The sequence below is a fragment of the Anolis carolinensis genome, chromosome 5 (genome assembly GCF_035594765.1).
Source record: "Anolis carolinensis isolate JA03-04 chromosome 5, rAnoCar3.1.pri, whole genome shotgun sequence".
Classification (NCBI taxonomy): domain Eukaryota; kingdom Metazoa; phylum Chordata; class Lepidosauria; order Squamata; family Dactyloidae; genus Anolis; species Anolis carolinensis.
In genome coordinates, this window is record NC_085845.1 from 186394969 (window position 1) to 186419028 (window position 24060).

Below are 24060 nucleotides of genomic sequence, written 5' to 3' on the forward strand. Positions count from 1 at the left end.
CTTAATCACACTTACGGTAAAATGTTTTGCCCCAGTGAGACATAATGCCATCTTATTCACAATCAGACCTGCTTTGCCTCTTCTACAAATTTATTTCAAGACTGAAAGATCCAAATTCTTTCCAACAAGTTTTCCTTTGGCGCAGAATCTTGAACAAGACCTACCTCTGGAATTTTACAAGCTTCAGGATGTACATATATGAGAACTGACCTAGAATCATAGAATCATAGAGTTGGAAGAGACTTCACGGGCCATCCAGTCCAAGCCCCGCCAAGAAGCAGGAAAATCACATTCAACGCACCCCCGACAGATGGCCATCCAGCCTCTGCTTAAAAGCCTCCAAAGTAGGAGCCTCTACCACATTCCAAGGCAGAGAGTTCCACTGCTGAACAGCTGCCACAGTTAGTAAGTTCTTCCTAATGTTCAGGTGGAATCTCCTTTCCTGTAGTTTGAAGCCATTGTTCCACGTCCTAGTCTCAAGGGCAGCAAAAAACAAGCTTGCTCCCTCCTCCCTATAACTTCCCCTCACATATTTATACAAGGCTATCATGTCTCCTCTCAGCCTTCTCTTCTGCAGACTAAACATGCCAGCTCTTTAAGCCGCTCCTCATTGGGCTTGTTTTCCATACCCTTGATCATTTTAGTCACCCTCCTCTGGACACATTCCAGCTTGTCAACATCTCCCTTCAATTGAGGTGCCCAGAATTGGACTCAGTATTCCAGGTGTGGTCTGACCAAGGCGGAATAGAGGGGTAGCATGACTTCCCTGGATCTAGACACCAAGCTCCTATTTATGCAGGCCAAAATCCAGAATCATTCTGTTCCACTCTCACAGCATTGCATCTAGGCAGGATATACAGCTCCAAGGGAATGCCAAAGCACACAGTATTCCTCCTGTCTGGCAGGATTCAAGCCTTCAAGTTTGCCTATTGACCGGCCAGCATGGAATCTGGTGTGATGCCCACTAGACAGAAGTTTCACCAATTTTTCCAGAGAATGTTATCACCCATGACTCTTGTCTATAGTTAGAAATAATCCGGCTGGATCAGAAGGATACCAAATGGAGTGCAGAAGCAGAGTTTGTAAAAGTTACATTTTGGACGGCAATGCCAACATTTTTTCCAGGTGTCTAGAAGTGAACATGCTATATTATATACACAATTCTTCAGAGCAGCTTACTAGTATTATTTATCATAAGTGTGTGTCTGTCTTATTAAACTGAGGCTATTGTCATCAAAACACAAATGTGCATCTATATCAGTAGTAAGTAAACTACATATTATTAATAATAATAATATTCATTTTTAACCCACTTTTCTCCCATGGGTAAGATTAAAATCAGCGTACAGTGGTTAAAAAATAGGTATTACATAAAATACACATTTAACAAGACATCATAAGCAATTAAAGCAGATAATCCAATTTCCTAAATCATTTACAACAAATTAATAACTTACAACATATATCATTTAAAAATTCCTAACCTCAGGCCACTGAGGTTATACAACATCCTAAAATACTCCATTTTCATTAAAGGTAAAGGTTTCCCCTGACGTTAAATCCAGTCATGTCTGACTCTGGGGGGTGGTGTTCATCTCCATTTCTAAGCCGAAGAACCGGCATTGTCCATAGACGCCTCCAAGGTCATGTGGCCGGCATGACTGCATGGAGCGCCGTTACCTTCCCGCCGGAACGGTATCTATTGATCTACTTACATTCGCATGTTTTCGAACTGCTAGGTTGGCAGAAGCTGGGGCTAACAGCGGGCGCTCATGCCGCTCCCGGGATTTGAACCTGCGATCTTTTGGTCCGCAAGTTCAGCAGCTCAGCACTTTAACACACTGTGCCACCAAGGCCCCCCTATCTATATCTATATGTCAAATAACCCTCATATTAAAGAATATTTCAACAATGCAACATAAATTAACACTCTTGAGATCTTGAGATGCTTGACAGCAATATAAAGACTCACATTGGTTGAAGAAGATGAAGTCCAGAGCCATCTGCCTTCCTAGCTGCAGGTTGTATATTGTCTGTAGCTGTTATTTATGCTTTCTTACTCATAGTTGTCCTGACACTGGGAATGTATTTCCAGTAGGTTTCCAAGGCCAAACATGGATTTGAGCCCTGATTTCCAGAGCTGCAGTCCAATTCTCAAACTTCTATACCATATTGGCTCTCTTACACAACAGTAATAAATAAGCCTTGTAAATTAAAAATGGTGACATATATCAGACAGAACTGGTCAGCTTGGTTCACATGTGACAGATGAAATGAGTGAGTGAAAATGGAGATCAGGGTTTGAATTCCCTCTTGGACATGGAGATCCACCGGGAGATCTTAGGCACGTCACACTTTCTTGGCCTCAGAAGAAGGCAAAGGTAAACAAACCCCCTTGGAAGAAGTCTTGTGAAGAAAACCCTGTAAGAGGATCACTTTAGTCTTACCATGAATCTGAAATGACTTGGAAGCACACAACTTTAAGAGCAACAAATATCAAATGTATGCAGATGTATGTCCCTACTGTCTTCATTCTCATGCAGTTAAAACAAGACTTTTCATTACAGCTTTTTAGGTCTAATGATTTCATCCAGAACCATGTGTGCATTTAGTTGTAAACCATTTTAACTTTAAAATATGTTTAATGTGTATGTTTTTAGAGTGTTTATATTATTTTTCATTGTTCTCAATTGTTTAAACTGATTTTATTGTTAGCCACCCAGATGTGATAGGAACTGGATATAAATATTTTAATAAGAAATGGAAGAGGAGAAGAAAAAAGAAACAATTGTGCTTCTGAGTGAACTTTCAAATGAGGTCTGTTCTCCAGCACTCATTTAGAGGAGAAAGATTTCAGACTGAGATGGAGACTGGAGAGAACGATGTCAACTTTTTCCAATTAAAGTTCTAATTGAATTTGGCAGAGTTCTGGATATTTGGAAGACCTCGTTTGTACCTTCACCTTTGCTGTGCACATAGTGAAGTTTTAAAACAGTGGTTCTCAACCTGGGGTCCCCAGATGTTTTTGGCCTACAACTTCCAGAAATCCCAGCCAGTTTACCAGCTGTTAGGATTTCTGGGAGTTGAAGGCCAAAAACATCTGGGGACCCCAAGTTGAGAACCACTGTTTTAATATAATTGCATAAGGCTGCTTTCTATGTTTTTGAAAACAAACCAGCATTTGCCATGGAGTTTGCACACACCATCCATTGCAGCTGACAGTTCCTTTGTCATTCAGTAGTGAATCCATTATGGGGTTTATTCTAAATTTTAAAGTATGTACCTAAGGAGCTGACCCTATTTGGGTTGGGTGGGATTCAGCATTTTGGATAGCTACTTTAAAGTTCAAAAGAAAATCTGAAATAGATTCATCAGCTCATTCATGTGAGAGCCAGGAACTGCCATTGAGTATATCTGTATCTAGTCCTGTTATTTGGCAATGCACCTTTGTAAAATAATGTATATTAAAATGTTTGTCATGTTCACACTTTACATTTTCACATTACTTTTTTAAAAAATCTAAAGCGTACAGGTAAAAATGCGAGTTTTAAAGCTGATTTGTGGACTTCATTGTGCAAAGCAGAGGGACTCATTAGCTGTTCCTGTTTCTTGGTTCTCCAGTGGGATTTAAATAAGAGCTGAACACTTGGAAATCCTACATGGAATGAAAGGAAACTGTTAACACAGGAATCAAAATTATTCATCGGACTGAAAGAGAATAAAGTTTCAGCATGCATAGAAGCCCTTGCTCGAGACTTTTAATGGAGCCCGCTGGCCATAGCAGCAATATTCACATTGTGTTGATGCGCCAGTTTAAAATACCACAGAATGTCTTTTAATATTGTACTAAAGGAAAACAGAACTGCCAAGTAAATTTCAATACAGTTTATATGGGAAGTGAAGAAAACAAAGGGAGATACATTTTCAAGACCCAAACAGCTGCTTTGCTGGGTTGCTGTGAGTTTTACGGGCTGTATGGTCATGCTCCAGAAGCATTCTCTCCTGACGTTTCATGCACATCTATGGCAGGCATCTTCAGAGGTTGTGAGGTCTCTTGGAAACTAAGCAAGTGGGGTTTATATATCTGTGAAAAGTCCAGGGTGGAAGGAATACTCTTGTCTGTTTGATACAAATGTGAATGGTGCACTTGGCCACCTTGATTAGCATTAAATGGCCTTGCAGCCTCAAAGCCTGGCTGTTTCCTGCCTGGGGGAATCATTTGTTGGGAGATGTTAGCTGGCCCTGATTGTTTCATGTCTGGAATTCTATCTTCTGAGTGTTGTTCTTTATGTATGGCTTTGCTCTTGTCTCTTGGGGACATAAAATTAACATACTGCTCCTTTTACCCTTCTGTGGTCAGTTCAGATATATATGATAATATTTCTCAAACAGCATAAAACCAATGTGTAGAATAGTGATTCCCAGAAGGAAATATGTCTTTCTCTAGTTACATCAGCTTTGGTTCATGTATGTTCAGCAAAGGAAAACTTATCCCCTTGTATGAGCTTTTGTGGCTCCTGATCACCACCAAATCCCCCTGCTAAACACCAAGGCATGCCTAAACCTCTTAAATTTAAATTCACCAATTTTCACCAAAGTGGACCAAAACTACCTGTAAATTCAGTAGTTTGGATCACAAATCAAAGGAAAGGGTTTGTAACATTTTGTACTCCTTCTTGTTCACATTTAATACTGGAGATCACAATCGAATAGAGCATTCATTTGTTCCTGCCGTCATATTTGTGTCGGGCTCCTGCATGAGTTATTTTCACCCTTATTGCACCTCCGATTATGCAGTCTTTGCATTTTTGCTGTCTAATTCAAGTTCTGTTTGCATATCTGGTTTTGTAGTCATGTCTCGATGTGAACATATTTCTGATTAAATTCCATGTTTCTAGTGTTGTTCTATTTGTCAAGCTTAGGAGTTAACTGAATGAATTCTAAATATTGGACAACCGAAAACAATGAGTAGTGCCAAATCTTTCCAATTATGTATTGTAACAGTCATAGTATAGAACAGGCACGGCCAAAGTTGGGTCCTCCGGGAGTTTTGGACTTCAGCTTCCACCATTCCTAACAGCCTCAGGCCCCTTCCTTTTCCCCCTAAGCAGTGATTGTACTGAGCATGTTCAGACATGGAATACAAAATGGAGTCCTGAGTCTGAACATGCTCAGCGCAATGGGTTAAATCATTGTGTCAGCTAGACTACTGACCTGAAGGTTGAGTTGCCTAAGCGGCTGAGGGGAAAAAGGAAAGGGCCCGAGGCTGTTAGGAATGGTGGGAGTTGAAGTCCAAAATACCTGGAGGGCCCAACTTTGCCCATACCTGGTATAGACTGTTTCCTGTAACAATTAACTTTGACCAGTCATGTTGTGGTTCCTTTTCTCTCTCTTGTCAGTAAAAAAGCTATCTATTTGTGCTTCAATCTGTTTATAGTTCCAAGGTCAAGTCAATCTCCATGTGTTTGAGGACTGGTGTGGAGGCTCCATAGAACAGCTGAGGAGAAACCTCCACTTCCCATTATATCCTCACGTGAGTATTTTGTTAGCATTCCTTTCTGTCAAACGAAGCAAGAGCCTTTGCCTTCTAAGTTCTGTATTGCCTGCTAACTGAAGTCAAGAAAAATTTATTTCTTATTGGCCACTAAAGGACCATCTAACTTGGTCTTCAAAAGCATTGTGAGGAACATACTTGTATTTATCTTCAGAGTATTATCGAGTATATGTTTGAGAAAGGGTATTATTTAAATATCACAATGAACCATGGCTTATTGTAATGTGAATAAGCGTAGCCTTTCCCAAGACTCGTGAGTTCTTCCATCTCTTTGTCTTACTCAAAAAAGACTGGAAGTTTTGAGTTCTTTTTTTGATTAACTCTTAACTTTGAATATGTTTTAGTGGGTTTTAACTGTGGATTTTTAAAATACTGTTTATATTTATTTCTGTTTCAATGTTTGCATATTTTTATATTTTAAATTGTATGCTAATGCCTTCATGAGAACCTCAGACAGACGGCTATGTGTAAGAGTGATAGGATTCTGAGAGATAAAAGAATAACTGGTGAAATCAAGGGAAATGATTACATGTTTGATCATACTGAGGTATACATATTCAATAATTATTCAATAATATTCCTTACTACGTAAGGAGAAGGTCAAGGATGGGGGTTCATGGGTGGGAATGGGAGGTGGCAGGACTAGGAAAAATATTTGTATTTTGATTGTGGAATATCAAGATTGTATGTTTCTATATATATATATTCAATAATAATAATAATAATAATAATAATAATAATAAATGCCTTTATGTTAAGCCACTTTGAGTCTCCTTCGGGAGAGATAAAGCGGAATATAAATACATATAGTAATAATAATTACAGTGTTATTAAAACTATTTTAATAATAATAGTCCCCAGTGGCATAGCGGGTTAAACCACTGAGCTGCTGAACTTGCTGACCAAAAGGTCGGCAGTTTGAATCCAGGGAGCGGGGTGAGCTCCCGCTGTTAGCCCCAGCTTCTGCCAACCTAGCAGTACAAAAACATGCAGATGTGAGTAGATCAATAGGTACTGCTCTGATGGGAAGGTAACGGCACTCCATGCAGTCATGCCGACCATATGACCTCGGAGGCATCTATGGATAATGCCGGCTCTTCGGCTTTGAGATGAGCACCAACCTCCAGAGTCAGACACGACTGTACTTAATGTCAGAGAAAAACGTTTACCTTTACCTTACAGTGTAATATGTCATTCAGATTCTGTATGCAATTAATTTTAATCATGGTGTGTTGGAAACAAGCCAACTTCATAACCAACTTTCAAACTAGCCACAGTTTATTTGGTTATTGAAATTACAAAGTAGTACTATTGTTTTCAAAGCTTCGAATCATTACGTTTTTGGAATAAAACTTCCAGAATCCCCGGTCACCACTGCTATTGATTCCACCACTCACTAGAAAACTAAACCTCTGAACACTCAAGGCAGGGGTTATCAATTGTGGGTCCCCAGGTGTTTTGGCCTACAACTCCCAGAAATCCCAGCCAGTTTTACCAGCTGTTAGGATTTCTGGGAGTTGGAGGCCAAAACATCTGGGGACCCACAGGTTGAGAACCATTGACTCAAGGAAATTAGGAACATAAAACAGCAAACCACTTTCCTGCAAAGCCCTGATCTTATTTATAGAATTATTCCTTCTTTCTGACTCTTTCTGACTCTCATCTACTTCAATTTTTCCTTTATTTTTTCCAACTCACATTTAATAATTGTGTTTCTCCTTTCCATGCTCTTTCCTTCAGACACGGACCACTTTGAAAAAACTGGCAGCCGCTCCAAAATGGAAAAACTATGGATTGCGCATATTTGGCTATCTGCATCCATTCAGTGATGGTGAGGAGAAATTAAAAGCATTGGGATGAAGAAGAATGAATGAGAATTTTACACAGACACCTGTTTCTCCCCCTGCCTCTGTCCCTACTTCAGATAATTCTCAACAAGTTTTCCGTGTTGTCTGTGGGCTGACCACAGAATTGTATTGGAGAACCTAGAGATTCCTATAAAGCAGGCATGGGCAAAGGGGCCCTCCAGGTGTTTTGGACTTCAATTCCCACCATTCCTAACAGCCTCAGACCCTTTCCTTTTCCCTCTCAGCACTTAAACGGTGATTGTACTGAGCATGTTCAGACTCAGGACTCCATTTTGTATTCCGTCTCTAAACATGCTCAGTACAATCACCGCTTAAGCAACTGAGGGGGAAAAGGAAGGGGCCTGAGGCTGTTGGTAATGGTGGGAAGTGAAGTCCAAAACACCTGGAGGACCAAAGTTTGCCCATGCCTGCTACAGAGGTACTTTCCTAGGAATCACTAGGTCCTTGGGACTCCTCAATTTTAATCTGCTGGTTCAAATCCCCAAAATGCCAGTTGGTAGAGCAGCCTCCTTTGGAAGACTGGAGGGGAAATACAGTCAATAGACACGCACAAACACCATTTGTGTGTTTTGGCAGGCATTCGCTTGAAATTTGTGCATTTTGGCAGGCAGATTACACACAAAAGATAGAAATCAATCAATCAAATGGAAGTCTATCATGGAAACAGTTCTTTGCTTGGGATTTCTGTGTTGTATCTAATAACACGACAGGTGTATGCCAAAAGCTTTTAACTGGTTTGACTGGTTTCTTTCTTCAAGAAAATTCTCTGAATTACCATGCTGTGAAATGTTTAAAGAGTTCTCTGGCAAAGGCACAAAACTGTAATCCTCGGAGTCCTTTGCAAGTGAGAAAGGACGGCACCATGACCATTCAGGGCGCATCTACACTGTAGAATTAATGCTGTTTGTAATCCCTTTAACTGCCATGCATCAATGCTATAGAATCCTGGAAATCGTAGTTTGGTGAGGCACCCGCATTCTTTGGCAGAGTAGGCTGAAGATTTTATAAAACTACAACTCTCATCATTTCATAGCATTGATTAATGGCAATTAAAGCGGTATCAAACTGAATTAATTCTACAGTGTAGATGTACCCACAATCCCAGTCTAGGTTTGTAGTGTACCATTTCGGATACATTCTAATTCCTTATTCTACATGTGGCAAGAGGTTTCCTGCACTGAAGAAAATAGGGGATTGGCAGGAAGAAAGGCACCTGTGGCTATTTAATACTCCATAATATGCTTTAACTGCCATGGCTGCATCCCATTGAATCCTGGGGTTTACAGCCTGATCAGATACTAGAGCTCTCTGGCTGAGAAATAACTTTCCCTGAACTGCAAATCCCAGAAACCAATCGAATCTTGCTTGGTAGTTAGTGGAATCATGCTTGTATCAATGGTGCAGTGTGAAAGGGCATGTGAAGTTTTGCAGAACCCAGTATTGTGATCCTAGTTGATCACTGATGGTAAATAGTATTTCTCAGGCTATCTGTTCTGAAGGACCAGCAGTGATTTTCTTTCAATGTGCTAGGAACCATCATTATATTTACATCTATTGGAAACTCATCAGAGATCAACAGTCAATGGCATTGGGAACTGGTGCCAATCTAGGGGGGAAAACCACTTTGAGTAGCCCTTATGTACAGAATTAGCTGCTCCACACTGGATCCCAGGAAGGAATTAAAATCACTTTCCATTGAAGGAAAAATTATCGTTATTTTTTCCAAACGGAACGTCTAGATGTTCTTGTTAATCCCAGGAATCTTGTCCTAGGTGAGTTTCAGTTTGCCATTGCGGCCGATGACAATGCAGAGTTCTGGCTGAGTCCAAGTGAGAACATCTCAGATCTCCAACTGCTGGCCAGTGTGGGCAAGGTATAGTATCTGGTTTCTGATTTCTTTGATTTTATCCTACCTTATATATACTTGATGAAAAGATATGGGGAAATAAATTGTTGAAGTCATATAATGCCTGTAGTAAAATCTTATGATGCCTGTAGTAATTTTATCTTTAAATTCAGACACTATGTGATTCATCTTTATGGATTGTACTGCCTACAATGAATTACCTAATGGTGTCCTAGAATATATTGAGAATTACCTGGTTTAGACAAGTCCAACGAGTCTGAACACTTCTCTGAAATCCCTTTGGAAGCCCAATTGGAAATGTTGCAATAATCAGATGAGAAAGTTGAACAATATTAATCTGCCAACTATACTTACTCATGATATAGACCTTCAGAAATGTATGGGACTCATGTCAAAAGGTGCTCTCTCTTATGTGCGATACTTTGATTTCACTGCCATGACAGGAGCCCCCGGTGACTGCTGACCAAAAGGTTAGTGGTTCAAATCCGGGGAGTGGGGTGAGCTCCCATCTATCAGCTCCAGCATCCCATGTGAGGAAATGAGAGAAAGCCCCCCCATAGGATGGTAAAACATCAAACATCTGGGCATTCCCTGTGCAACGTCCTTGCAGACGGCCAATTCTCTCAAACTAGAAGCGACTTGCAGTTTCTCAAGTTGCTCGTGACATGAAAAAAAGTGCCGTAGCAGTTAAGGTGGCAATCAAATTGCATTAATTCCATAGTACAGATGTACCCTGAGAGTGGAAGAATCTGAAGTGAAAGGAATGAAATAATAATTGTGCCAAGTTTATGGATCCTTGGAAACATGTCTGTAGACCCCGGATTAAGATTTTCTACCTGCTTTAAATTATCGGACACTATAACAATTTGTAAGCCTGGCATCAGGCAAGGCTTCCTCTCAAGACTCCCCTCCATACAATTTCAACCTTAGGAAAGTTTCTATCTCTCATTCTAATGTCCTCATCTTTGAGCTATAATAATGAGATGCTCTTCTGGCCAAGGTTATAGAATGAGGAAAAATAGCAATCAGTGGCACTGAATGAATCACTGAACATTTGTACTGCTTATTTTGTGGTTGGGTGTATGCAACTGCTTAGTAAAGCAAGTGCGGGCAAGCTCCATATGAATGATCCATAATGTAAAGAGCACATTTTCTGTCTTTGGGCAGACCGGGAAGGAGTGGACAGCACCTGGGGAGTTTGGAAAATTCAAGAACCAAATGTCAAAGCCAGTGAAGTGAGTGAAAAGCATGTTAACTCCTTCTATATTGTGTAGCCACCCTTCAATTTGCTTGCCAGATTTTCTTGACCTATGGTTTAAGTATATTAGTCAGGAAAGGAGCATCTTGTCTGGTTTTTAAATTTTCCTTTCAGAGCATTGCAGGTTAAAATGCTTGCGAATGGGGGAGATGTATCCTTCTGTCCTTCTCACCATGGTTGGCACTATGCTCTTAAATTAATTTCAGAGTGCTCTCTAGTGTCCGTTTTTAGTATTTTCTGGATACACATTGACTCTTCTCCCCATGCCAGATAAGACAAATTTACCTTTACAGATTTCTTCATAATCTAACTACATGGATTCATTCAGTAATTGCTGTACATGTATTATTTGACAGCTTAGTCATCTAAAATTGTTCATTATTGAATCATGAGTAATTTCAGTGGCACATGTTGAAGCTATCAGTAATGTGAGGAAAGATAATTTATTAATGGGTTGTTTTCCTGATTTATTACAAGTTTCCCCAAGATGAAGAAAACAGTAAATTCAATGAGATCTATTAATTGGCTGACTTTTTAAAAGCTTGTTCATACTCCCTTTGTGTTTTTTTCTTTGGTTTCTGCTTGGTTACCAGGCCAACTTTATATCCCAACTTTAACAAAAGGATAGTCAAAGTGATCTGGCTGCTTTGGCATCTGAAGATCTTTGGAAGATATTCTGCATTCAAAACAAGAAACTCAAGCTTGTCACTCTTTCTTTTGACAGGTTGTCATCCACAAATAAGTACTACTTTGAGGTACTACACAAGCAAGATGATAAAGGAACGGACCACGTAGAAGTGGCAGTAAGTGTTCAGACTAGCTATAGCCCAGCCGTGAGCAAACTTTCGCCATCCAGGTGTTTTGGACTTCAACTCCCAAAATTCCCAAGGAGAAGTATCCAAATTGGACTGTGTTTTTCAGTGATTTGCATGAGTCAAAAAACATGGCATATCACAAAATATGCCAGATCAAGTCTGTAAAATTGCATTCGCCTCCTGAAAATTACAGTGGCATCCTTTTAAACAAAAAAACATATGATTATCCCTATATAGGTTTCTTTGAAATACTGTTGGTTTGCTGAAATTAATCCAAGTCTAACCCGAGAGATGTAAATAATACCCCAAAGAACATAGTAACATTCATTTTCACTATGTTAGCTTTACCTAAAATCATTCATTTGAGTGATACATCCATAGATATTTCAACAAGTTGCAAATTCAGTTTTATCATTTGAGTAATGTCCCAAGGTGCCAATATTTTCAAATATAGACTATTGTTGAAACAGCAACAAAACTTTCCAGTTGGCAAACAACCCAAAAAGTGTATTAAATCCAACAAATATGGCCTCAGATTTAGACCTATTAGCAGAATAGCCATAAAAAGCACTGAAAGTTGAAGACTGCTTAAGATCTGACAGATCACAACAGTGGTCAATCTCTCGCCTTCCATCTCCCTTTGAAAGTTTCAAACTACAACTCCTATTATCCATGTTCAGATTAGGGGAAACTGTCTTTGGATCCTTTGGTTGATAGTTGTGCGGGTTTGTTACACACAGTTCCCTGATGATTTTCATAATTCACAAAAGTTTTATATGCCTTTATCTTTTTCTTTCAGTGGAGGTTGAATCACCCAGAAGACAACTTCGCAATTATTGACTCTCCATTCCTCTCCCTTTATAGTAGTAAGTATCATCTGACCACAAAGTGAATACTGCCCAAACAGCTTTGTATTAATTAACTCTGCTGCTCAGTCACATAGTCATTTCCAACTTTTTGTGACCTCCTGGACCAGTCCACGCCAGAGCTCCCTGTCGCCCGTCGCCGCTCCCAGTTCCTTCAAGGTCAACCCAGTCACTTCAAGGATACCGTCCATCCATCTCGCCCTTGGTCAGCCTCTCTTCCTTTTTCCTTCCATTTTCCCCAGCATCGTGATCTTTTCCAGGCTTTCCTGTCTTCTCATGATGTGGCCAAAATACTTCAGCTTTGCCTCTAACATCCTTCTCTCCAGTGAGCAGCCGGGCATTATTTCCTGGAGGATGGACTGGTTGGATCTTCTTGCGGTCCAAGGCACTCTCAGGATTTTCCTCCAGCACCAGAGTTCAAAAGCATCTATCTTCCTTTGCTCAGCCTTCCTTATGGTCCAGATCTCGCATCCATATGTTACTATGGGGAATACCATTGCTTTCACTATGCAGACCTTCGTTGCCAGTGTGATGTCTCTGCTCTTCACTATTTTATCAAGGTTGGCCATTGCTCTCCTCCCAAGAAGTAAACTTCTGATTTCCTGGCTGCAGTCTGCATCTGCAATGATCTTCGCGCCTAGAAATATAAAGTCTGTCACTGCCTCCATGTTTTCTCCTTCCTTTTCTCCTTTCTGATTACATGAGTTAATTAATGTAATCAGAAAGGTTTTGCATCATGCGCAAGATCAGTCATGGGCAAAGTTGTGCCCTCCAGACAGGGCCGGCCCCACCATAGAGGCCACGTGAGGCGGCCGCCTCGGGCGCAGGTCCCCGGGGGGCACCATTAGGCTTCCCCCCACCCCCTGCGCGGCGCAGGCGGGGGGGCGCTTTTCTCCACCCCCGCTTAATATTTTAAATTATCTCTGGCCGGCCCTGCCTCCAGATGTTTTGGACTTCAACTCCCACCATTCCTAACAACTTCAGGCCCTTTCCTTCCCCCCCCCACCCACTTAAGTGGGAAAAGGAAGGGGCCTGAGGCTGTTAGGAATGGTGGGAGTTGAAGTCCAAAACATCTGGAGGGCACAACTTTGCCCATGCCTGCACTAGATAAATACAAACCATACTGGTTTTTAAAGTGAGATTTATATTCTGCCTTTCCTCCAGTGGGCCATGGGAAAATATCTCCCACTTCTCGGAGAAGAGTATTTATTTTGTGTTAGTATTGTTATGTTTATTTATGCTCCCTTTTTCTCTCCACAAGGAGACTCAATGCAGCTATTTCTTCTTTTCTTATTGTTCTTACTTTTTCTTTTAGATAAGACCCTTTTTAAAATGGATGGGGTTGTCCATATCCCACAGACGTTGGCTACTCGTCGGAGTCAGATCCTGCCCAGTCGGGCTGCAATGGAGCACCCAGCAGACATGCTAAAGTTTGACCCCCGAGACACTATTTATGCATGTAAGCATCACAGCCAAAACCACAGTTCATCATGTGAATGATTTTCCTGCTTCTTGGCTGGGGGTTGGACTGAATGGTCCACGAGGTCTCTTCCAACTCTGTGATTCTATTATTCAAGTGCCAGGGCAGGGAGAGACCCCTTGTGTATCTGGAGGTGCCACACTAATCATCAAGACAAGAAATATCTTTTCCATCGCAAGCAAAAAAAAAATTAATCTCAACTTTTCTAATAAAAGAAAACTTCAAGGAACTGCATCTATTACATAGACTGTGGCAGGGTAATTATTGAAGGGAGAAATATAAAAATGCTCTGATTAGGACCACCAAAATGTCAACAAAGCTTTTGAATTCTCCAGAACTTTTCCTCAGGCTGATTTTTATTTATGCCTAAATTCTGGGGAACATGGAAAGATGCACACTTTTTCCTTTGCAGCAGAAAGAGCTACTCCATCCACTCTTAAGTTGACATACCTAGTCAAAGCAGGCTATGTAGGTGGCTAGAAAGTAAAGGAAGGGAAATGTGAGAAAAGAACCAGAATTAGTAGCACACATGAGCCAGCATGGTGTAGTGCAGTGGTTCTCAACCTGGGGTCCCCAGATATTTTTGGCCTTCAATCCCAAAAATCCTAACAGCTGGTAAACTGGCTGGGATTTCTGGGAGTTGTAGGCCAAAAACATATGGGGACCTCAGGTTGAGAACCACTGGTGTAGTGGTTTGAGTACTGGACCTGGGTTCAAATCCCCGCTCTGCTATGGAAACCTACAGAGTGACTTTGGATAAGCCACACTCTCTTTTCTCAGTTTGCAGCCAATTTGTCCAGAAATGCTTTAGGGATGCCCTACATTGGAAATAACTTGAAGGCACACCACCACAACATTGATAGAACACAGTATTCAATGTTACAAATTAGTTTGAGATGGCTCCATAGAAGTATTGCATCTGTAATAGATCACTTTACTAGGAATGTAAACTATTTTAGTCATTGTCTTCTTATCAGTTATTTTTCTTTTTTATCTGCTTCCCAGTGCCTCTCATAAGAAAGTCAGAGATTCGCAAGATCTTTCCTGACTGTCCGTACAAACCAAGCTACTTGGTCAATGGGCTTTCACTAAGCCGCTATGAGGGACTCCAGTTTGTAAGTGTCATTCTTCAATTCAAGTCATCTCAAGCTTATGTTAAGAGATGTTAAGAGATGGCTTCATTGTAAGAAAAGTGCAATTATCTGGCCATAATGGCAAGTGGTTGGTCAATAAATAACAACCATTACCTTGTACAATGTTCCTTCACTACTTCACGGTTCACTTTTTGCAGGTTTCCAATAAACTCTAAAAGACTATTATAAATCATAAAAAAATTACAATTTACAGCCTAAGGAAGGGAGGAAGGAGAAGCCAAAGGGAGAGAAAAGGAGCCCAAGTGGTAACGGGAGGAGAAGGAGGCGATTTATCAACATATGATTGGTTGATAAAGACTTTAAATAGTGTATAACTACTGAAATAATGTATAAATATTAAAATAAATATAGCATCCCTATTTTGCTGATTTTCACTTAGTGCGGGTGGTCCTGGAACCCTAACCCCCGCGATAAGTGAGGGAACACTGTACCCTGCTTTTCTATTTGTTTATTTAGATTAAAGCACTGCTTCTTAAACTGTGGGTCTTGACCTCAAATGGGGTCCCTTTATCTCACTGTTTCTCAACCTGTGGATCCTTGGCCTTCAACTCCCAGAAATCCTAACAGCTGGTAAACTGGCTGAGATTTCTGGGAGTTGTAGGCCAAGACACCTGGGGACCCACAGATTGAGAACTATTGCTTTAGCTCAGTGTTGGAAGTCACAAAAATTGGCAACAGTAAAAGGTTTTTGAACACCTCCTATTTACAGAAATCTAATAGCAACAGCATGCAGTGTTTCCTGTGAACTCTGCAGAAAATGCTTCAGCTGTATTTCATAAAAAAGGAAAATCGGTCTTTTTAGCAAGCCTTGCAAATGCTGATTTACTTTCAGTAACTTTTTTTTATATCTAATACATGGGGTCATGTAAAAAATTTTCAGGTAAAAAGTGGTCATGGGTGGAAAAAGTTTAAGGAGTTCTGGGTTAAAGTACCAAACTATATGCATAATGGTAGAAGACAGTAACTGGATGTGTAAACCCGTACTCCAAAGTTAAGGTTGTTCTTTAGAAACCAAGGGTGTTGCTTGTTCTCTTATTCTTCTTCAAAAAAAGAGGGTGAGGTTTTCTGCATAGTTTCTACTATTGCACATTTGATTAGTTAACCACTAATGTCATTCATCCTTTTTGGCTGTGACTCAGATAAACTGCCACCGTGAGTTAGTGTTGCTTCAGTTCTTCATACTAATTCAAGTTGAGAAAGTCTTGCTACAAACCTGATTTTTGTAACCAATACACTTTGATTATATACCCCCAAATTAGAGTAAAACAGGAATGGGAATTGTGTGGCCCTCCAGATGTGGCAATACTTCATTTTCCAATATTCATCACTGTTTATTAAGTTGTCTAGGGCTGCTAGGAATTACAGTCCAATTACATCTGGAAGGCCACATAATTTCCACCTCTAAAATAAAAATATTAGTGTGCAATGCTGAATGTGTGTACTTGGAAGTAAGTCCCATGGTATTTAATGGAGCTGGGTTGCTGTGAGTTTTCTGAGCTGTATGGTCATAATCCAGAAGCATTCTCTCCTGGTGTTTCACCCACATCTATGGCAGGCATCTCCAGAGGTTGTGAGGTCAAAGCTCTGAGGATGCCTGCCATAGATATGGATGAGACGTCAGGAGAGAATGCTTCTGGAACATGGCCATACAGCTCGGAAAACACGGCAACCCAGTGATTCTGTCCATGAAAGCCTTCAACAACACATTTAATGGAACTTACTCTCACATAAGTGTGCATAGGATTGGATTGCATGTCTCTGGAGAATTAGATGGTATCTCAAATTTGGAGGACTTGAGAAAAATTCAACTGCTTCTCTTGAGAGGTACTTACAGAATATCTGAGTTGCATAGATGTTCATTTACCCTAAAATAGCAACCAGCTATTTGTTTGTTGGTTTCTGTGATTTCTAGGGCATGGGGTTTGGGATTATTCTGGCCTCCAGATATTGATGAATTCCAATTTTAAGCAAGGAAAGCAGTGAGGAATGCTGGAAGTTGCAGTTCAATGGATTCTAGAGAGTGTCACAATTATCACCCCATCCAAAAGCAGATCATAAACATTTACTCTGAAGATTAGAAACGATGATTTTATCTGAATTTCTTTTTCCAGGTTCACTTATCATTTGTATATCCCAATGACTACACGCGTTTGAGCCATATGGAAACACATAACAAGTGCTTTTACCAGGAAGATGCCTATTATCTGGAGAGGTAAAACTGACCTATATTACTGAAAATAAGATTATATTTTGAGGAGAGAGAGAGAGATTGCTGGTTTTAAAGATGTTATTAACCTGCCTTCTGCTGTAGGTTTTACAATAACTTGGGTCCAATTCAGGCCAGTAATATGACAAGGTTGGAAAGAAGATTATACTAAAAATATTGTGTGTGTGTGTGTAATTACTGTTGTTATTACTCTAATGGCACCAGATCCCCTATGATCTTGGAAGCTCAGCAGGGTCACCTATGATTAATGCTTGCATGGGAGATACCAGATGCTATATATTTCAAAGGAAGGGGCTAGCAAAACCAACCCCGAGTATTCATTGCCTAAGAAAACCTAATGAAAAATTAATGGGTTTACCATAAGTCGCAGGCAACATGAAGGCATGTACATATACATTACCGGTACTACCAATGCATAAGCTACATACATAGTCCTTTGGAAACTTGAGAAGAAAAAGAGAGATGTAGAAAAAATTCAGGCAATTGGAATTCCATACTATAAGGCTAAGAAGACTAGAAGGTTTATATAACCAGCATAACAATATGAGTAGATTCTCCTGGAAAGTACTGCTTTCAAACTACATGTAGTAAGTTGTTTGTTCCTTCAGGATGAAAGTAGGAAAACTTCCCTGCAATGATTTTTCAAACAGATTGACAGAGAGAAGGCTAAAGGAAGTATTAAATGCTGGCCAATTCAACAGTGAAGTAGTTCTTCATGCCTGATTTTCCTTTCTAACTCCTGCAGGTTTGGATTTTCCAAATACATGAAAATGGACCAATCAGATGGCAGAAAACTAGGTTCTGAGGAAATATTAAAATACCCAGGTATTCATCTACACATAGAAGAATTTTTGCATATGCTGATCCCAAATAGCCATATTCTTTTTGAGGCATAGAAATATAGCGACACTTTCAGAAAATGGAAAATGCTGAAGGATAACTTTATTTCAGTTCACAAATTATCTTAGAAAAGAGCCATTTGCTCAGGTTCGCATCAAAAAAGTCAATCAAGCAAATTTCTTCCCCATCCTCAGTCTGAATGAGTTGGTTGTGAACAGATTGTGGTGTGATAGAATCGTAATTGCTCATAGTTTATATATAAAGAATTGTGGGTTTTTTTATTTGTCTTTTGTCAAATGTTGAGGTCTGTAGTATTTTGTAATGTTTTGGCATAAATGAGTTCACACAAACATACACATACAGCTTTTCCTCTCTTCAAACCAATTTATATAACTCGAGCCTAAGAAGCCGCAGTGGCGGAGTGGGTTAAACTGCTGAGCTGCTGAACTTGCTGATCAGAAGGTCAGTGATTCAAATCTGTGGGATGGGGTGAGCTCCCATTGATAGCCCCAGTTTTTACCAACCTAGCAGTTCGAAAACAGGCAAATGTGTGTAGATAAATAGGTACCGCTCTGGCCGGAAGGTAATGGCGCTCTATGAAGTCATGCCGGCCACATGGCCTAGGACAGTGGTTTTCAAACTGGGGCCCCAGATGTTTTTGGCCTACAATTCCCAGAAATCTCAGCCAGTTAGGATTTCTGGGAGTTGAAGGCCAAAAACATCTGGTGACCCCGGGTTGAGAACCACTGACCTAGGAGGTGTCTATGGACAACGTCAGTTCTTCAGCTTAGAAATAGAGATGAGCACTACCTCCCAGACTCAGACTCTTGAGACCTAATGTGAAGGGGAAACCTTTTAGCCTAAGAAGAAGTAGTAGAAAACAAGAATGACTTGGGTGGGGAAACAAATTCAGTTCCTTCTCTGTTCAGAACATGAGGAGGAATTAACGAGGCATAAGATATATAATTGTGCACAACTTTTTCAGGCTATGAAGAAGAAAATTTAGACGATTCTCAATATGTTGATCCAGAAAAGGAAGACACAATTTCTCCATTGGACCCTACTACACCAAAGCCAGAACAAGAGCCGTCCCTGACCGCAGGGTATGCCAATGTGTATGATTATTCCCCACAAAACCATCGGAATCTCTTAACCATTTCTGGAAAGACTACACAGAGAAAGGAAAAGAAAGGACAGAAAATCAATCCATTAAACAGTAAATCCAAAGCAGAAAGAACCTCACCAATGAGGAAGCCTCAACTGAAGCAACAAATCATGGGAAACTCCAGACACTCTTCTTATCATGATAGGACTGTCCACGAATTATCAAACACCAAGAGGAAAGTGGAGGATAAAGGACTGCAGGTAAATAAAAGGCCCAAAGTGGATAAGGAACAAAATTCATTCAGGGATGCGGCTGGAAGGATCACAAGAGAACCAAGTCCAATTCAGTTAGGTTTTAGTACAAATCGAAACAAGAACCCATCAATAGATTCCACAAAAACAAGGAGACAAGCTCAAGTATTTGACAAAAGTGCTGGACAGGTCACCCTTCAAAAAACGCCTGTTCATGAAGACCAGTGGTTTAATCAAGTGGATTCCTATATATCCCGGCACAAGGCCGCAGATGCTGCGAATGTCATTTTGGGAAGGGTGGATCTGGCTTCGCACCAGCCTGTTCAGACTGATTCTATCCCGCCAACAGTCCAAGAGGAGAAGCATGATGAAGAGGTTGTGGAGCTGGAAGAAGAGGAAGAAAAAGCTGTTGAGTGGGAAGAACACGTTGAATACATGCCTGTATTTGACCAGCTAGTGAACTGGGAGCAGACCTTCCAGGCAAGTAACTTGGACTTCCAGCTGCTGCGGACAGACTGGATTGATCTGAAGTGCAACACTTCAGGGAACCTCCTTTTGAAAGAAAAGGAAGCCTTAGACATCACACAAGCTTTCCTAACAAAACTCAACCAGAAGAACAAAGGGTAAGATAGAAGGTATCTTTCAATCTCTTTGGTCTTTGCTTGGGATATGAACATATACAGGTAGTCTCTGTGTTACAAATACCCAACTTACAAATAACGTATGGTTAAGAGCGGGCAGTGAGAGAAATCTACCCCTAGGAAGGGGAATTCACGCCTGAAAGAGTTTTCATGGGGAAAAGGTGTCTCCACTGAAGCTTTCTGGCCAATCCTTGTTTCTACAACAAGCCACGTTTTCCAAAATTCAATTAATACAGGGACAGAAAGTGTGGCGAAATCCTACAGAAGCTGTCTTGTTTGTAACTTGGGGACTGCCTGTAGTAGAATTATGCATACCTTGAACTTTTGAGATCTAAGTAGGTAGCTCAGCAAATCTCCAGGACGTATTGTGAAATGAAGGAAGGATTGATTTTCCTCCTTTACAGGGAGCTTCAGGCATATTTTGCTGTAGTCTTGGAAAGCATGTAATGTGGGATATAGTTCCGTCTCATGCTGATCTTGAAATGTGCATTATCTAGTCATGCCAAGGGCCAGATATTAAACTCAAGAGCCATGTAACATAAACTTCTTATTTCATTAACAGAATAACTAGATGCATGATGATATCAAGCCAGGATGCTGATCTTTAGCAGTATAGGATTGGACCTTGCCACAGTTGATACTAAGCAGGGTGGAACTACAGATTTTGGCAAGGATGCAATGTTAGGAAAGTAGTAAAGTGTGGCGGGATATGTACACTGCAGATCTTATTTTTAAACCAAGCTTTTGTAACTGGTAATCTTTACAACTGGAATTCTATGTGATGATTAGGGATCTTCAGGAACTCAGCTGCAGGGTATTTTGAATGGGCTGTACTTTAAATAATATTTGAAATGTGTTCGAAATTGTTTTTATGATGTGCTTTTTAAATAGAATTGATCAGTTGTTTTTACCTTTTGTAAAATAATATTGTAGCTGGACATTATTTTACATTTTTTGTAAGCCACTTTGAACCCCTTTCTGGGAGAAAAGTGGGGCATTAATTTGTTCATTAAAAACGACTGATATCAGAGGTTGTTTTGGCCTTTCTCAGCAATATCACTGTCACTTTCCTCCCATTTATATGTTCAGCTAACTACCCTCTGACCCTCCCATCTCTTTTGTAGGGAATGTGTCTTTCTTCCTCCTCCTAGAACAATATTGGGTGGTTTTGTCAAGGGAAATAATAAAGAGTATAGTGCAGATCTCACAGGGTTGAAGTATATCAGGTCTGTGGATTTATACTAAGCCAGACACAGCCCAAGTTCCCAGTGTGCAAACATGGGTGCTATCAATTGCAGGCGATTCCAACTGCGGCGCATTCTGAATATAGAAAAGCGACAGGATCACCTCCGGGGCAGCCGATACCTTCTTGAGCTGGAGCTTGTGGAGCTTGTGGGAAAGCGTGTTGTCCGATTTTCAGAATACATCTTTGCTCGGAACTGGCCCGATGGGGGTGACAACGAGGAGGAAAAGGTTTTGAAGGACTTGGCATGGGGCCGCAAGCGTCATCTGATGGCTACTACGGATAAGCCAACTCTTTGCTGGCCATCAGGCTTTTCCTGGAATCACCGTGCTGTTGTCCACTTCATCGTGCCAGGTAAGTAATGGCGGCAGGGGAGACCTAGATTGCAATGGGCTGGACATTTTGTATACTGATAAAACAATAATGGGAAAATTATGAAGTTTAGCTCTTTGGTACTTATAAAACCCCTGGGTAAATATGTTGCAGACTAAAAGGTCGCAGGTTCAAATCCTGGGAGCGGAGTGAGCGCCCGCTGTTAGCTCCAGCTTCTGCCAACCTAGCAGTTTGAAAACATGCCAATGTGAGTAGATCAATAGGTACTGCTCAGGCAGGAAGGTAACGGCTCTCCATGCAGTCATGCCGGCCACATGACCTTGGAGGTGTTTACGGACAACGCCGGCTTAGAAATGGAGAAGAGCACCAACCCCCAGAGTCAGACATGACTGGACTTAACGTCAGGGGAAACCTTTACCTTACCTTAAATTTGTTGAGTCCCAATAAGGAACTTGAAAGATCCTACCATGGCTTCCCATTGTGTTTAGTTTAGCAGATGTGCAATATTTTAATTTTTTTGGTTTGCATCTATCAACCATTAGTACATGTTAATGGTGAATTACCTTATCATCTTGCTTAGCCTTCCAGTTTCATACATGAACAATCTGACCTTCTTAGTCACTATCCCAAATCTACTAAGGGAATGATAACCAGCTGGTTTCAAGCCATCATTGTTAGATCTTCCATGCTTTGTACAAAGAAAAGCTATATGTGTGCCTTTAATCTAAGAAGCTGACATTCAAAAATTTCATCACAAATGTTTCTTGTTTGTAAAGTTAGCAATTTATGAAATCCACAGCTCAACTTTCATTCATGGCAGAACTCAAGGTAGTTGACCTGGTTTTTCAGTTGGTCTCTCATCCAAGAAACAGACTCAGGATTGCTCTGCTTCTGCAGAATGATTGTATCCACCAGAGGTGACCGACTTCCAGAGCTTGGGAAGACCACATTTATCCTTCTTGAGACCTATACAAGGGCCATGCTATTCTCAGTTGCACTTCACACTGTAAGATGTATTTCTTCCCTTTTTTATGACCTCTAGAGGACACAGCGGCAATTTCATCATGTTTTTAAGCCCAGGGAAAACTATTTCAGTGGTTCTCAACCTGTGGTTCCCCAGATGTTTGGCCTTCAACTCCCAGAAATCCTAACAGCTGGTAAACTGGCTGGGATTTCTGGGAGTTGTAGGTCAAAACACCCGGGGACCCTCAGGTTGAGAACCACTGCTTTATTAAAGATGATGTCAACTGGAAGTCGAGTTTGGCAAGGGGGATATTTGAGTGCTCTGGGAACACTGGTCTTGAGATAGCTTGTCATCCATAGATCACTATATCTCCATTCCTGCCTTAAACCACTGCGTTTATATTTAAAAAGTGGATCTGTGCAAGTAAAAGTTGTTAAGTAAAATTGTTCCTAGAGGAAACTCACCTTAGGTAAGAATTGGTGCTTCAGTGCCACGTAGAACTCAGCCCCCTCCTGACAAAACTGAAGTAAGTTTTCCAAGCTTTAAGAAAACTGCTCAAAAAGTTTAATTTACACAAGATGAGTCTTAAAACCAGTTTTGCTCTGATTCTATTTCTCCCCTTGTCTCTTCTATCAATCAGTGAAAAATCAGGCACGGTGGGTGGTGCAGTTTATCTCAGACATGGAAGAGCTAGTGAAGATTACTAAGGACCACTTCTTCAATGTTATCATCACAGACTACAGTAGTGATGACATGGATGTAGAAAAGGCTTTGAGAAGATCCACGTTGCCCAGGTGAGAGTGCATGTATATTGCTAACTCCCAGACATAACTGTTTCTCTTCTGGGTCTCAGTTTGGTATATTCTTACTTTGCAGTTGCAATTGCAATTTCTATTTACCTTTGATTATTTAAAACACACTTTCAGTTATTGGGATAAACAGGAGGCATTGTTATGTTTCACAACCATTAACTTTGCTTTCAAGTTAACCACAGTTAAATGCAGAAAAGAGAATCTGTGTACGGGAAAAACTGTGGGCCACAAAACAAGGTGCTCCAGGGAGAGCATGAAGGGTGTGTGAATTTTTAGTAAAATTGTAAAGCAATTCTTGTCTGACTTCTTTTCAGGTACCAGTACTTGCGATTGACAGGGAATTTTGAACGCTCTGCAGGCCTGCAGGCTGGCATAGATTTAGTGAAGGTAAGCAATGGCAACCTGTCAAAGGCTTTCATGGCCGGGATCACAGGGTTGTTGTATGTATTCCAGGCTGTATGGCTATGTTCCAGAAGTATTCTCTCCTGACGTTTCACCCACATCTATGGCAGGCATTCTCAGAGGTTGTGAGGCATGCCTCATGACCTCTGAGGATGCCTGCCATAGATGTGGGTGAAACCTCAGGAGAGAATACTTCTGGAACATGGCCATACAGCCTGGAATACATACAACAACCAATGGCAGCCTGGCAAGTTCACCTGCAGAATGTTAGGTGATTCCTACAACATCTGAAAGGTTTTATCATTCCTACCGTTTACTCAAAGGAAATAATTCTAATTTGAGAGTGGCTAGAGGGGGATTGTGTTAAGGGTACATTGCGT

General features: G+C 40.7%; 1 protein-coding gene across 1 annotated transcript in view; it reads left to right on the forward strand.

The window, feature by feature from the left end:
• Positions 1–24060, forward strand: part of b4galnt3 (beta-1,4-N-acetyl-galactosaminyltransferase 3) — a 95355-nt gene that overhangs the window by 64783 nt on the left and 6512 nt on the right. The window contains exons 3-16 of the mRNA XM_003220831.4: positions 5438–5533; positions 7295–7385; positions 9195–9295; positions 10457–10524; positions 11272–11350; positions 12162–12228; positions 13544–13687; positions 14714–14823; positions 16974–17074; positions 17835–17914; positions 18915–19908; positions 21225–21523; positions 23107–23260; positions 23593–23665. Coding sequence (XP_003220879.2) covers positions 5438–5533; positions 7295–7385; positions 9195–9295; positions 10457–10524; positions 11272–11350; positions 12162–12228; positions 13544–13687; positions 14714–14823; positions 16974–17074; positions 17835–17914; positions 18915–19908; positions 21225–21523; positions 23107–23260; positions 23593–23665 — 2457 coding nt within the window. The remainder of the gene's footprint in view (positions 1–5437; positions 5534–7294; positions 7386–9194; positions 9296–10456; positions 10525–11271; positions 11351–12161; positions 12229–13543; positions 13688–14713; positions 14824–16973; positions 17075–17834; positions 17915–18914; positions 19909–21224; positions 21524–23106; positions 23261–23592; positions 23666–24060) is intronic.